At 39.6% G+C, this 15,000-nt stretch overlaps 1 protein-coding gene across 1 annotated transcript; it reads left to right on the forward strand.

Annotated features, from left to right (window-relative positions):
- The first annotated feature begins 3,700 nt into the window (after nucleotides 1-3,700).
- LOC138862810 (uncharacterized) lies at nucleotides 3,701-5,431 on the forward strand. Its single transcript, XM_070125952.1, has 2 exons — nucleotides 3,701-3,987; nucleotides 5,129-5,431. The coding sequence occupies exons 1-2, from the start codon at nucleotides 3,713-3,715 to the stop codon at nucleotides 5,394-5,396; spliced, it is 543 nt and encodes a 180-aa protein (XP_069982053.1). The 5' UTR covers nucleotides 3,701-3,712; the 3' UTR covers nucleotides 5,397-5,431.
- Nucleotides 5,432-15,000: the final 9,569 nt, after the last annotated feature.

Genomic DNA, 15,000 nt, shown 5'->3' on the forward strand with positions numbered 1-15,000 from the left:
CCTGATATTTCTCGATCTGTCTCCGACGGTCTCCGGCAGCGGCAAGGCAGCGTCTCCTCCCACCCGGTTCCTGCAACCTTGTGGGTCACCTCGGCGGCCTGGCGGCGGGCACACCGCTTGTCGGCATACCCAGTCGCCGCTCCAGGTAACTGCTGGTTTGTACGAGCACACTGCTACTGCCATGGTTCATGATGTCATCCGACCGGGCGAACAGGCCATCCAGTCGTCTGCGGTCACAATGTGCGTCCTTGGCTGCACTGTCAGCATCCGATGCGGTGCACGGGGATGCCCTGGACCGAGAGAGGTCGCGAGGGGCCAACGAAGGGCCATAGTACCACTACACAGGAACCGGGTAGAAGGAGACACCGCCTTGCCGCTGCCGGTGCTGGAGACCGATGGAGACAACTCATCCGCAGCTTCAACCAGGTCATGTATCCCAGTGCTTGCAATAAAAAAAACAGTTCGGCGTGCTTTGATAAAAGCGAGCGCTAGTCCGCGGAAGTGCTAAGTGACGTACGAACGATTAAGTAACGGATCCCGAGTTGTGTTGTGCGTTATGTTGTATATATTTGTGATGATAATGCACGTTCGTATCTATCTTGTGTACAAAGTCGTTTTAGAGTTTTCTGTATTATTCTTTCAGTTGTTCGTAAATGTAGTAGTTATAGTTCTGTGTATTTCGTGCGTGTGTATTTTGTCCAGGTTAATGTGTGTCTATGTATGTTAATTTGCAGATTCGTTTGTTTCTTTGTATTTGTCGTTTAGAAAGTATGTACGGCAAGATAGAGCTGAAACAGTTCAGAAATTTGCACTGCACTTTTCACTTTCTTTCATTTAGGATGATTCCGTGAATATGTTAAAACTTTGTCTCCTCAGTTTTTCCATTAAATTTCGAAAAAAAGTCTAGCACACCACCGTAACACAAACGACACACATCGGTCATTGTCACTGAGAAGAATGAGGCAGGCTACCAGTGTAGCCAGAAATGTGCGTGTGTTAAGTATCGACTGTATTTGAGTAGTTTGGCAATTAAGGATATTAATGAGTTAGCCACACACACACACACACACACACACACACACACACACACACACACACACACACACACACACACACACACATATATATATATATATATATATATATATATATATATATATATATATATATATATTATTGTAGTATACGGAAATGTAGTCCCCAGGGGGCCCCACCTACCCAGAGGAGTGCCTTACGGGCCAAGATCCCTCTCCATGAAGGTCAGTGGGCATCTGCAGGGTATGTCCACCCCCTGACGTCAACATCCCCCTTTAAGTTACTGCTATAGTCCCAAGGGATATGGCCTTGTGGGAGTCACGGCAGGAAATATTTGCATGTTCTAAGGATGTTTGGATGAATAATAAAAACAAATTAAAATAACTAAAAACAGTGTAAGAAGCCAGGAAGAAAAAGAGTGGATAGGCTAGCATAAAAAAGTACAAGGTGCAGAAGGAGGGTAAAATGAAAAGAGAAACTGTAGTAGAAGACGTAAGAAAGAAAGAAGGTCAAGTAGGAGAACCACGAGGCTGCATATGATATGTGGTTCATATATAAGTGCAATCTTGCACGGTCCAGCTCTATCTTTGATAAATACCGTGACTGAGGCTTAATACTTAGCTTTTCCGTTCTTTTAGGATCCTTAGCTGGAGCTGCCGGCCACGTAGGTATAGTCTTTGCGACGTCACGCTCGTGACATGTGAAGGTATCTTCTGAACATTAAGATAGAACTCAAACAGTAAATGTAAACATAAAAATACAATATAAATATATTATATTAAAAAGGGAATAAAAAGGATAGATAAAATCGTACGTTGATATAAACACAGAGCTGACAGTCAGCAAGCGCTTTTCTGACAAGAGGGATACACATGCACGCAACCACATCACCCGCATACGCACTCGTGTGCACGCACCCACCCACCCACCCACATGCACGCACAGGCGCACCCGCGCGCACACGCACGTACACCGAGTGAGCATCATCTGAGGGGGGGAAGGGGGGGCCGAGAACAGTGTCACACTAGAATCCGTCCCCCGATGCGGGTCGAAGCAGCCAGCGGAGACCCGGATCTCTCCCTCCGTCTCTCTTGCAGCGATTATAAGGTCAGCATTATGTGATTTTAGGGGTAACTTGTATAGATCAGTAGCTGCCACCAAGGAGTCGAATACTCCTGAACTTTAAAAATAATGGTAAAGTTACTGTTATTGTTATTTATCTTTACGCCTATCTTCTGAGTTAGGTTTTCAGTTTTCATTTATTTATATAGAAATCTTGTTATTTGTTTTTTTTTCACTTGTAATTATGATGAAGTGAACTATAGTATATTTAGAGGCAAAAGGTAAACAATACGTTACACAAAAATATATATATTAAATATTATATATACAACTATAGAAACGAGTAAGGACAAAGGGAATATGTAAAAAGAACAAAACACATTGTACGCACTTCACACATATATATATACGACGGATGGTCACTTACAGTCCCGATCATACACGATTACGGTCACTAAGGCCGATTACAATCACGATCACGGTCACTGAGGTCAATCACGATCACGGTCACATATGTATATATATATATATATATATATATATATATATATATATATATATATATATATATATATATATATCATATACACATGTATATGTATACATATATATATTTGTGTATATATATACATGCATACATACGCACACATATGTATATGTAAACATATATGTCTAAGTATATATCTATACATATATATGCGTATATATCTATATACATATATACGTACATATATATACATATATATACATATATAGATATAAATATGTGTATATAAATATATGTCTATATATATGATATATATATACATATATATATGTGGGGGGTTGTATACACATGTGTATATATGTATATATATAATTGCATATACATATAGATAATATGTATAAATGCACATATATATATATATACATATATATGTATAAAAATGTGTATTTATATATTTATATATATCTATACATGTGTGTGTGTAGGTGTGTGTGTGGTTTGTGTGTACGTGTGTGTACGTGTGTGTGTGTGTGCGTGTGCTTGAGCGTGTGGATAAATAAGCCTATATTCATATGCATACTTATGTCTTATAATATATATATATATATATATATATATATATATATATATATATATATATATATATATATGTATATGTATGTATGTATGTATGTATATGTATGTATTTATTCACATATGCATATATATTTATGTATATATGTCTGTTTATCGAATATCTAAAGAAATGTGTTAATAGGTTAGGCATCAACAAAATTTTACGTCGTAGTCGGCCGCTCGTCGCATCCTCGAGCGTCGAACTTGGAGGGTTCGATGTATTTCTTTGCGTGTATGTATATCTCCGTGTATATATGTATGTACGCATGTATGTAAGCAATATCTATGTATAGATGTAATTATATATGTATGTTTGTATATATACACAATGCATGCGTATATGTATTTATGCACGTATGCATGTGTGTGCATACAAGTCTAAAGCCGACCAAAGCAACACAAGGAAGTAACGAAGGAAATTGCAAATTTCCCTCGCGCTAGTCTGTTTTTAGCACATTCCGCGGCCGCTTTCCTCAAACTGCTCAATCAGATCACCTTTTTAGAGGTAGAAAGATGTCGTGGCGGCATTGTGTCTCCACATTCTTGGTCGTGGGCGCCAATTTAGTGATAATGATGGTGTTGCAACCGAGCTGGACAAACCTTCCTCTTCGCCCGCCTCCCGTGATGGTTCTGGGCGAGGCAGAGCACCCGACCCTGATGCAGCGGTGCTTCTCGTACAAGGGCGTCGAGTCCGAGAATATCTGCTGCAAGATGCATCGCTACAAACACGCGAGCGATATTCTCGAGTGCGTCAGAAGTGCGAATGTGGAAGCGCTGGGGTCACGCAGGTAAGTTTCTGTTTCTCTTTTATTTTCTCGTTTTGTCTTTCTCTGCGTCTTACTCATTCTCTTTCCATTTCTTTATCTTTGTCTCTCTTCATCTTCATTTTCATCATTCTCTTTCTCTCAAACACGCACACACACACACGAGTATATATGTATCTAAGTGTATACATATCTATATCTACCTACCTATTTCTGTAGTCAATTTTCCACCTACTTCACTTCAATCAATTTTTGGTATTTCTTGGTATTACAATACTCTCGACGAAATGTATTAGATTGGAGAAATAGATGCCCTACAGTTCCTTGCCTTTGTTGGTTCTTTATCTTGCAAAAAACGTGAACTTAGTTGCAACTTGGTGGGCGGACCATACATGCCATTGGGAATATGAGAAACAGATATATAGATTGGCATATACGTTGTGTGTGTCTGTGTAAGAATAAATGGTTGTTAAAGATATATATACATATATATATATATATATATATATATATATATATATATATATATATATATATATATAATAGATACATACATTCATACATATATGTGCAGATATATATTCGATATATATATATATATATATATATATATATATATATATATATATATATATATATATCCATATATGTGTTTATATATACATATACGCACACACAAATATGTATATATATATATATATATATATATATATATATATATATATATATATATATATATATATATATATATATATATATATATATATATATATATATATATATATATATATATATATATATATATATATATATACAAGATCATAACAGCACATTTTTCATATATTCTTATACACATCCATATACCCAAATATTTACTGTTTTATATATGCCCAATTATTTTTCATATATATTTTTATTTATTCATTTATCACTGTATTGATAAATATATATCGAATTGGCTATCACATGCATCTCCCCAGGATTATAATTTATATTCTCTACGACCATATTTCAGGTGTGTGTGTGCGTGCGTGTGTGAGTAGGTAAATGTGTGTGTGTATATATTAATGCCCTTTTAGCACATCCGCAGTCATCCCAACCCACCATCAGATTAATCTTAAGTTCACGCCATGTCTTCTCCCCCCCCCTCCATCCCTCACCACAGAGCAGGCCCCCCCTCCCTCCCTCCGCCACCAGACGCCGTGGCCCTCCTGACGGGGAAGGTCGACTGGACGCTCCCCACGGAACCCCCGCCCGACCGACTTATCGGCGCCGCTCGCTGGGCCTTCGTCGGCGACTCCTACATGAGGTACCTGTTCGACGTCATCGCTCGCCGCGCGGACGGACCCGGCCTGCAGTACCGCATGAGTGATACCAAGGTGAGCGGCGGGAGCCTCGGGCCTGGCTTCGGGGGAACGGAGGACCTGGTCTGACTTCGACGCGTTTGTTGAGACCCAAATTGATGAGGGAGCGATGAATGTGTGCGGGCGCCCTGTATTTGCCATATACACATATATATACATTTATAAATATGTATATATGTGTCACACACACATACACACACACACACACACACACACACACACACACACACACACACACACACACACACACACACATATATATATATATATATATATATATATATATATATTATACATACATATACATATATGCACATACACAAACACACACATACTTTTATATATATATATATATAGAGATAGATAGATAGATAGATAGATAGATAGATAGATAGATAGATAGATAGATAGATAGATAGATAGATAGATAGATAGATAGATAGATAGATATATTCATATATATAAACATACATATGTGTATATATATGTGTGTGTGTGTGTGTGTGTATAACTATATATACATATACATATATTGTATGTGTGTGTGTGCGCGCGCGCCCTCCAATATATATATATATATATATATATATATATATATATATATATATATATATATATATATATATATATATATATATATATATATATATATATATATATATATATATATATATATATATATATATATATATATATATATATATATATATATATATATACAGTGAACCCTCGCTATAACGCAGTTCACCTTTCATGTTCTCGCTGCTTCACGGATTTGCATTGTGCATTGTGTTCTGCATTCTGATTGGCTAAACGGTCTCTCCGCTTCTTCTCTACCTATGTGTCAATAAAGTTACGGTTTAATATGTACATGTACGTAAAACAGCTTGCCTAATTCAAGTTTGCAAATTTTCTCTAAAACCCATGAAGCCTTCAGTTCGTATTGATGATTAAAATTATTATTTTACAGTACAGCAGTTATTTGTAAAAAAAAAAAAAAAAAAAAAAAAAAAATACAGTACTTTTATTTGTTAAACAAATGCTTGGGCCTGTAAAAAGGTTTTGTTCTTTGGTTTCAATGTATTGTAGAGTATTTCATTGTATAATAATTGTAAAAAAATAAAGGTTACTACTTCACGGATTTCGCCTATCACGGGTTCTTTTTGGAACGTAACCCCCGCGAAAAACGAGGGTTCACTGTATATATATGTATATGTATATATATATATATATATATATATATATATATATATATATATATATATATATATATATATATATATATACAGTGCACGTCAGAAATCTTGGCGCGAGAGGGTCCCGCGCCTGGATTTTTGACGTTTTTCGGTAATAGCCCTCAAATATCATGTAAATCGAACTATAATCTTGACGCCCCATCAGCTGACAGATTACTCATCTGACTCTACATTGGCGGTTTCAGATATCACTCAAATACGTCTGGGCAGTGACAGTGAGCAGCATTGCTACGTGTTTTTCGTGAATCGCCTAAGATTTTGCCTGAGTTCTGTTGCTGTTTTTGGCCATTATGTTGTGATTGTTGCCTCAAGCTTGGGGACTGATGAGGTATCATGCTCACATAATATGTTTTTCATTAGTGCCTACAAGTATTCAATTGAATTTAAAGCTTTTCATTATGTCAAGGTGCACCATCCTGCAGAAACACGTCTGTTTGGTGCCACTTAAAGCAATTTCCAAATTATCACTCAGTAGCTCCAAATATCTGTCTGCATTCATCAAAACATTCCCTGACAGTATTACCAATGTCCCCACACCATGGTAACCAAAGGCACCCACACCATCAATTTATCTGAATATTTCAGTCCCTTGGATGAATCTCGGCTCACACCGATCACTTTCAGGGCGGCGATAAACTTTGCTGTCTTTGTTTCCAGTTACACTCATTATCGCTCCATAACACTCGTTTCCACTTGTCCTTGTCCCGTGGAAGATATTTCTTACAAAAAGCAACCCTATTTTGCCTCTGCTTAAGGGTGACAATCGGTTTCTCGCGAGCGATGCGGTGCGAAAATTTCAAGTGATCGTGGAGCCGTCACTATATGGTTTTCACACACATCAGCCAGTAACACAGGGTTCCTTTTTTAAAATTCTGGTGCTGTTATTCGTGGCTGACTATCCAGCTGCCTCCTGAGCACATTTAATGTGCGTTTAGATGTTTTCTATGGCCTCCCTGGCTGCTTTTTCTGCAGTGTCGGGTCAGCATCTCCACAGTCATGAAATTTTATTGTCCACCTCTGGACACCGCAATGAAATTCAGATTGTAATTGATATTTCTGTATTGGACTTTCCCTCCTTACAGAGTGCTGTAATAGCAGCAATTTGACCATTTTTCAGCTGTTTGCTGCCGCCCATCACAACACACTGGCCAAAAACAGCAACAGAACTCAGGCAAAATACTAGGCTATTCACGAAAAAAGCATGTTTTAATTTTGCTCACTGTCACTGCCCAGAGGTAATTGAGTGATATCTGAAGCCGCCAATGTGGAGTCATATGAGTAATCTATCAGCTGACGGGGCGTCAAGATTATAGGTCGATTTGCATAATATTAGAAGGGTATTACCGAAAGACGTCAAAAATCTTGGCGCGGTCACGCTCGCGCCAAGATTTCTGACGTGCACTGTATGTGTGTGTGTGTGTGTATATATATATATATATATATATATGTGTGTGTGTGTGTGTGTGTGTGTGTGTGTGTGTGTGTGTGTGTGTGTGTGTGTGTGTGTGTGTGTGTGTGTGTGTGTTCGAAGTGGTTATAGAAATGGGAAAATCCGTGCCGCTTACCCCTAAAATCATGTGGAAACGATCCGTTTATCTATCTGCAGAAAATCTTTCTGTGGAACACTTCCTCGAACGCAGCCGAGTACTGCCGAAGATGGATAGGATCGGGACCGGATCCGTGCCTCCAAGAAAGAAAATCCGTGTAGAATCGGATCCGTTTCTATAACCTTGCCATATATATTTGGAAATAGCGTTTGATTTCTTCCATGCCTGTTTTCCAAGGGCGTCAGGGCACCGGCTTCGCTCCTTCTCAACACCCTGAGACAAACAACAATCCGCGAGGACATCGAGGTGCGCCGCATGGCAGCCCCTTTTCACATCATGTATTACGTAGACTTCTTCCTCGCAAGACTGCCCGACCTCATGAAGCAGTGGGAGGTCGAGCCACACTTGAAACCTTCCGTCGTCGTCGTGGGTGAGTCAGAGGTAGATTTTTTTTTTTTTTTTCTTACAGTCATTGGTGATTGGTATTCATCTATCCCTACATTTATTTCGGCAAAACGCACCGTGCCTTGAGCGGCAAAATCAAGTGAAGTGTCCACCTGACAAAACATTTCACGAAGTGTGTGGCGAACAGGCGAAGTTTGGAGGTAGTTCGCTTCTCCCCGCTGTTCGTTTGTAAACAACCAAAATGGCCGCCAACTTAGAACCTCAAAAGTGTATCTGCCCGAACTGACACGTTCCATTTTACCTTCCCATCATTGATAGTCACTAAAATTTGCGTTGATTAAATCGTCTACATCAGTTTGTACCTTCATTACATTCTTAATTAGGAAAGTAAATCATATCTTTCCCGACGAGTCTCAGCCGTGTTCGCCGTGGAAGGACGGTTTGTGTACAATAATCAGCTGATTAGTGCATTGCGCGGTGGAACCGTTCACTTTGAGCGTTTTGGGATAGGGCGAAGCGCACCATGCAGATGTGCTCAAGTGAATGCAGGGCATGAATGATTTTACTTATTACACTGTCATTATTAATGTTGAATATGCTGGGGCGTGGCTAATAGGATCTTGGAGAGGGAGGGAGGGGCTATTTCTGGCTGCCTCCTGTGACCGGTCCCGCAGGTCATTATCTACATATGTACCCTTCAAAAAAACACATAAATCATCTTTCAATTCGTCATCCCCCTCCCCTTTCCCACCGGATCCCAAATAGCTCCGTCACAGAGTTTGAAATACGTAATATTAGGACTTTTTCTATAGCATCCTGAAACCCCAAACACTTTGATGCATGTTTGATGTATCGTTGTCGTTACAACACACGACCGCATCGAAGTTTGTAATCACATATAAAGTTTTGAAAAATGTGATTTTTCTTAATTTCACATCAGAAATGTCAACAGAAAATCATTAAAGTACTTCATAGGCAGGTGTGATTTTTAACTACCAGCAAAATACTGTAGAAGCTTTAAATAAAATGAAAAAATTACCTGGCTATTATAGAAATATACACAATATTCTGCGCTTCGCAAGGCTGTGAAAACTTTCAAGTCTCAGATTCAGCCAAAAGATTTTTTTTCTTGTTACATTGTTCATCTGAAAAGTGGAATTCCAAGAGGTTTTGCATCTTATGATATCCACCGTGAATGAGCTCCATGTCCGGATTAGACCCAGATGATTGCAATGATAAAATGTTTTTACTTGTCTTATTGATTGATCTACATTAACAAATCAAGTTACACACTATTGTGTGATATTTTAAAGCCTGCAAGGTTGTATCAGAGAGGTAGAGAATGGTTTTGAAGACATCCAACCGGTCAACACCATGTCATATGATTTAAAATTTTACCCATATCGAGTTTTTGATGTACTACTAAAAAGACAATTTTATGCACCTTTTAAATAGAATTTTTTATTAAAAAACTTCCGATGCGAATCGTAATTAATGAAATGAGTGCGAAAAATATCGCACTCCGATTAGCTGGCTGGAGTGACTCACACTCTAACAAAGTAGAGGCAAACGCTTTGTTACAAGAGAAAAAAGATGTTTCAACAGGTTTCAAAGGACAAACATGTATCAAACTGTTTGGGGTTTCGGACATGCTACAAAAGAGGCCTATATATTCCTCTTGAAGATGCAACATGTCTGCTCTGGTGTAGGTACCGGCTTACACTGGATGCGTGCAGCGAATTCCCCGTACGCAATGTCGGGGCCAGACGCAGCCATGTTGAACATCACCAAGAAGTTTCACAGATTGGTACCTCATCTTTCCCGCCTGGCTAAATCCACGCCTACAATCTTTAAACTCCTTGACGATGTGCAGGTGAGGGAAGTATTAGATATTTTCTTATGGTAAATTTTATTCAGTAACACTTTCTGCTATGGAATTTCTGGAACTTCGTCTTCTGGAACGGCGTCTTCGTGTGGGACAGCAACTTGCCCCTTTCCGAAGCCTACACTAGGGAGTGCCTCGTCACGGGCGCTGTCACCGACGACTTCGGTTGAAAATGTTTCGACCGTAAACACGCTGGCTATATAGTACAAGAACAGTTTGGGGACATGGTGTTCAATTTCATGTGCAACAAACACTTGTATCTTCCAAGTGACTATTGTATGTAGTTTGGTTGTCGTGTGTTTAGCGAATAGCAGAGAGAACGAAGAGGTGATGTTTCGTAATACCAGGGAAGACTATGCTAAGGTAAATATAAGGGCGTCTTTAGTAATACAAATCCAACCCTTAACGTTAATGAAAAAGATCAACAGTAAAGGGTTTCCTGCCAGGGGGAGGCTAGATCAGTAGCAACTCGAGGTGTAATGGCATCTGTTTATTTTGATGTCACTAAAGATAAGGCTGCTTTGTGAATATGGTCGATCATTTTGGTCCTTTAAATTTTCAAAAAGGATGGAAAATAATTATCTTAATGGTTATATTTTCATTGAGCAATCATCAAAATAGCCCTGTGATGAAGAGTGGTGACTATTGCCATTTTTTCCAGCGGTTCTTCCAAACGCGACACCTCTCGTGTGACAGGAATCGAGTTGGCGGTAAACATTTATCGAGTTGCGAGAAGCATTCCTCCTACTGCGAATATTTCCTGCATAATCGTACATCTATTGGATATCTATAACACCGCACAACCCACCATAAGATAATAAAAGCCCTTGAGGAAATGATTTTCCATAATACTCTGTACCGTTTGAAAAAATAATCAGTCTTGTAAAACAACTAGCCGTCGCACGACACCCTGGTTGCCACTGGAAAAGATGACATATATGTCTGAGCAGGATTCTCAAGTGGAACATTGTGTATATTTCTATAATAGCCAGGTATTTTTAAAATTTTATTTGAAGCTTCTACAGTATTTTGCTGGTAGTTAAAAATCACACCTGCCTATAAAGTACTTTAATGGTTTTCTATGAAGTACTTTAATTATTACCTTAATTATTAAGAGTCAGCACTGCAGCAATAACACTAGTAACGCAATGTGACTTACCCCCCTCCCCCCCCACTAACTCCAGATATGAACGAGTCATATAATGAAATGTTAACTATGCAAGGGGTTTCCCACTCTCTTTCCATTTCTCTCTTATCCTCTTATCTCTCTCCCCCTTCCATTTCTCCCTTTACTTCGTATCGGTTCGGTTTCAAGTGGAACTGCTCGCAGTAGGAGTCAATCTACTTACGTAAATCTACTTTTATTAACACCTCCATGCACTCAATGAATAAATGAAAGGTATTTTACTTTATGTGTAGGATAACAATCCAAGAAGACTATAAAGTCAAAAACACCTGAAAAGCCAATGAAATTTTAATACTTGGATATTGTACAAAATGTAAACATGAACAAATGCAATTCTTAAAAAAGCCCGGCCTGGTGTCCTACACCATGACCATCCGAGATAACTGAAAACAATTACTACATTGATACTTTTGATTCGGTTAATACTGTTTAAATTATTTTCGTTTGACTTTATATTCGCACTTATCTTCCTATAATTTTACATTTTAGATTATGGCCTTATAGATTTTCTTATGCAAAACTGATTCTAAATATTTAAGTGAATGAACAGCACTTATTCATAAAACATTGGGTATTTTCTCGAATAATTGGAAACGGACATGGCTAACAAGTGCTCTTGCCACGATAAGAAAGTTTATATTCACACGATGAAACAACAATATGGAAGCGCAGAAGCTAATATTATGCGAGTCATGGTCAGTATATATATACAAGAAACATATGCATGGTTTAAAATGAATGCCATAGATGCAATTAATAAAAATAAATAACATGAATTGGTATGATTCTTATTTTTTACATGGTTTCCTGTTTAACTTGAAAAATAATCAAGTAAGATACCAAGATAAATAAGGGGACTACCAATGAAAAATGTACATAACTATTACTTGCGCTAACATATATTTTGCTAACAAAAGTGTAGTTTGTCCACTTTTACCTCCCGTTTCTTTTATGAACCGGAACTGCTTCATTGAGCATGGGAATCACTCGTAATATTCCTGTTGATGTGAAGAGAAAGAAAGATGCCAGTGTACTATTGTTTCATTAATTACATACACACACATACATTTACATATGTATACCCACACACACACACACTACAGTATGCTATGTGACACATGACTTTCTAGGCCAGCGTGATTTTCCTTCCTCGTGCAAACCCACGCCACACAATGCCTACCAGGCCTATAAGAGGTCAGTCGATCTTGACCCAAGTCTCACTCAAGCACTCACACTCTCCTTAGACTGTACCACGAGAACCTCCACCACCCTCCATCTGGCATGGACGTGGGGACTCTTTTGGTTATATTATTTTACTGATTTCATTAATCTCAATCAAGAACATTTTATTTTCCTATAGAAATTCGAGTCTCGTTCAGTCCACTTCATTTCGTTTCGGTAATTTGGATAAAAAGGGAAACCTCACCATTGATGAAGTCTAAAGTACTCTGAACCTGCATAAGCGAAAAATAATTACCTCAGTCATTACATCAGATTTTGTAGCAAATCCGTAATTACGATTAAATACAATTGATGAGCATATAATGGTACTGAGACTGAAGCTGTCTTTTGGCTTCAAGTCTCTTATTGCTGTGTACACTCCTACCAATGTTTGTAAACTTGACATGAAAGAGATGTTCTACGCCAAACTTGCATCTGTGGCAGACAGTTGTCCCCGGCGAGATATTTGTATTGTTCTGGGTGACTTCAATGCAGTATCTGGCTGCAATCGAGCTGGCTATGAGGTGTCAGTCAGTCCTCATGGTCCGGGAGTTGATACCGGCAGCGAGAATTCCCTCCTTTTCCGGGATTTTGCAAGATCCCAGAAAGTGAGGATTTCTGGCTCCTGGTGATAGCACCCAGACCCACATCGTTGGACATGGTACAGCGATGCGGGTAATGCAGCCAAGGAGATCGACCATATTCTTGTTAGCAATCGTTGGAGGATCCTCCAGAACTGCAGGGTGTATAGGAGTGCCGAGTTTTGTGGTACTGACCATAGATTGATTGTGGCTACCCTCCGGGTTCATTTCAAAACTCCCCAGCGGCCCAATGACCACTTTAGGGTGTTTCATCTGGACAGGCTGAAGGTTTGCTGAGACAATCTCTGATCGGTTCACAGCTCTTGGCAATCCGACGGCCCCTGTACTTCTGTGGAACACCTTCAAGCACGAAATGCTTGATGCAGCCCAAGAAGCAATTGTAGAATGCCCGTGTTCTTGCACCAACACTTTTCAACACTTGCATGGACTGTATACTAGGCAGTCATTGTGGGGCAACACTGGGTAATATTAAGGTTACAGACCTTGACTTTGCCGAGGTCTTTGGAAACCCTAGTGGTGGCTCTCAATGCATTGAGTAATGAAGTGAAGCCCTTGGGTTTAGAGGTCTCCTGGACCAAGACCAAGATCCAGGACTTTGGGGACTTACCATGAGAACGTGTTCGATCGGTATGTGCTTGCGGCGACGACATTGAAGTCACAGAGAGCTTTACATACCTTGGTAGTGCAGTTCATATCTAGGGGCTGTCAGACCAGGAAGTCAGCAGACAGATTGGCCTGGCAGCAGGGGTCATGAACTCTCTCGACAAGAGTATTTGGAGGTGCCGGTACCTGGGCAAAAGGACCAAGCTACGGGTTTTCAGGACCCTGATAATACCAGTTTTGCTCTACGGTAGTGAAACCTGGACATTATCCAGTGCTTTGGAGTCTCGTCTTGATGCCTTTTGTAATAGGTCCTTGCGCCAGATCATGGGGTACTGTTTGCGGGACCATGTGTCTAACCAACGGCTGCACCGTGAGACTGGCACAGGACCTGTTACCTGCACAATCCGGGATCGCCAACTCAGGCCATGTGGCCACCTGGCTCGCTTTCCACAGGCTGATCCTGCTCATCAGGTTGTCTCTGTAAGAGACAACCCTGGTGAAGGAGGCCTGAGGGACGACCTAGGAGGTCGTGGCTTGGGCAGATCGATCAAACCTGTCGTGAAGAGTTGGAGATGGACTGAGTCCCTGCCTGGCGGCTTGCCATGAGGGATCCCAAAAGGTGGACGCGGCTATGCGCCCCCGTCGGCGTTAGCTCCTGATGATGATAGTGTAAAAACATATCTGAACTGGGATGCTTGCATTGCGGAAGCCTGCAAAGAATTTTCATGTCACCATTCATAATTGCGCCGCATATCATTTAATGTTAAATACAATGTAGTAGTTGAAATAATGTATTTACTAATGGTCATAACATTTGTTGTTAAAATGAACATTAATGTTCATGTTTGATTCATTCTTCGTGTGATCTCGCTCTCTCTTCATGCTGTTCACTCATATTTACACACACACACTTATCCACACCGACAACAGACACTAAGTATATGCAAATCTTCATTTAGAGGATTTGT

The sequence above is a fragment of the Penaeus vannamei genome, chromosome 10 (genome assembly GCF_042767895.1).
Source record: "Penaeus vannamei isolate JL-2024 chromosome 10, ASM4276789v1, whole genome shotgun sequence".
NCBI classification, from domain to species: Eukaryota; Metazoa; Arthropoda; class Malacostraca; order Decapoda; family Penaeidae; genus Penaeus; species Penaeus vannamei.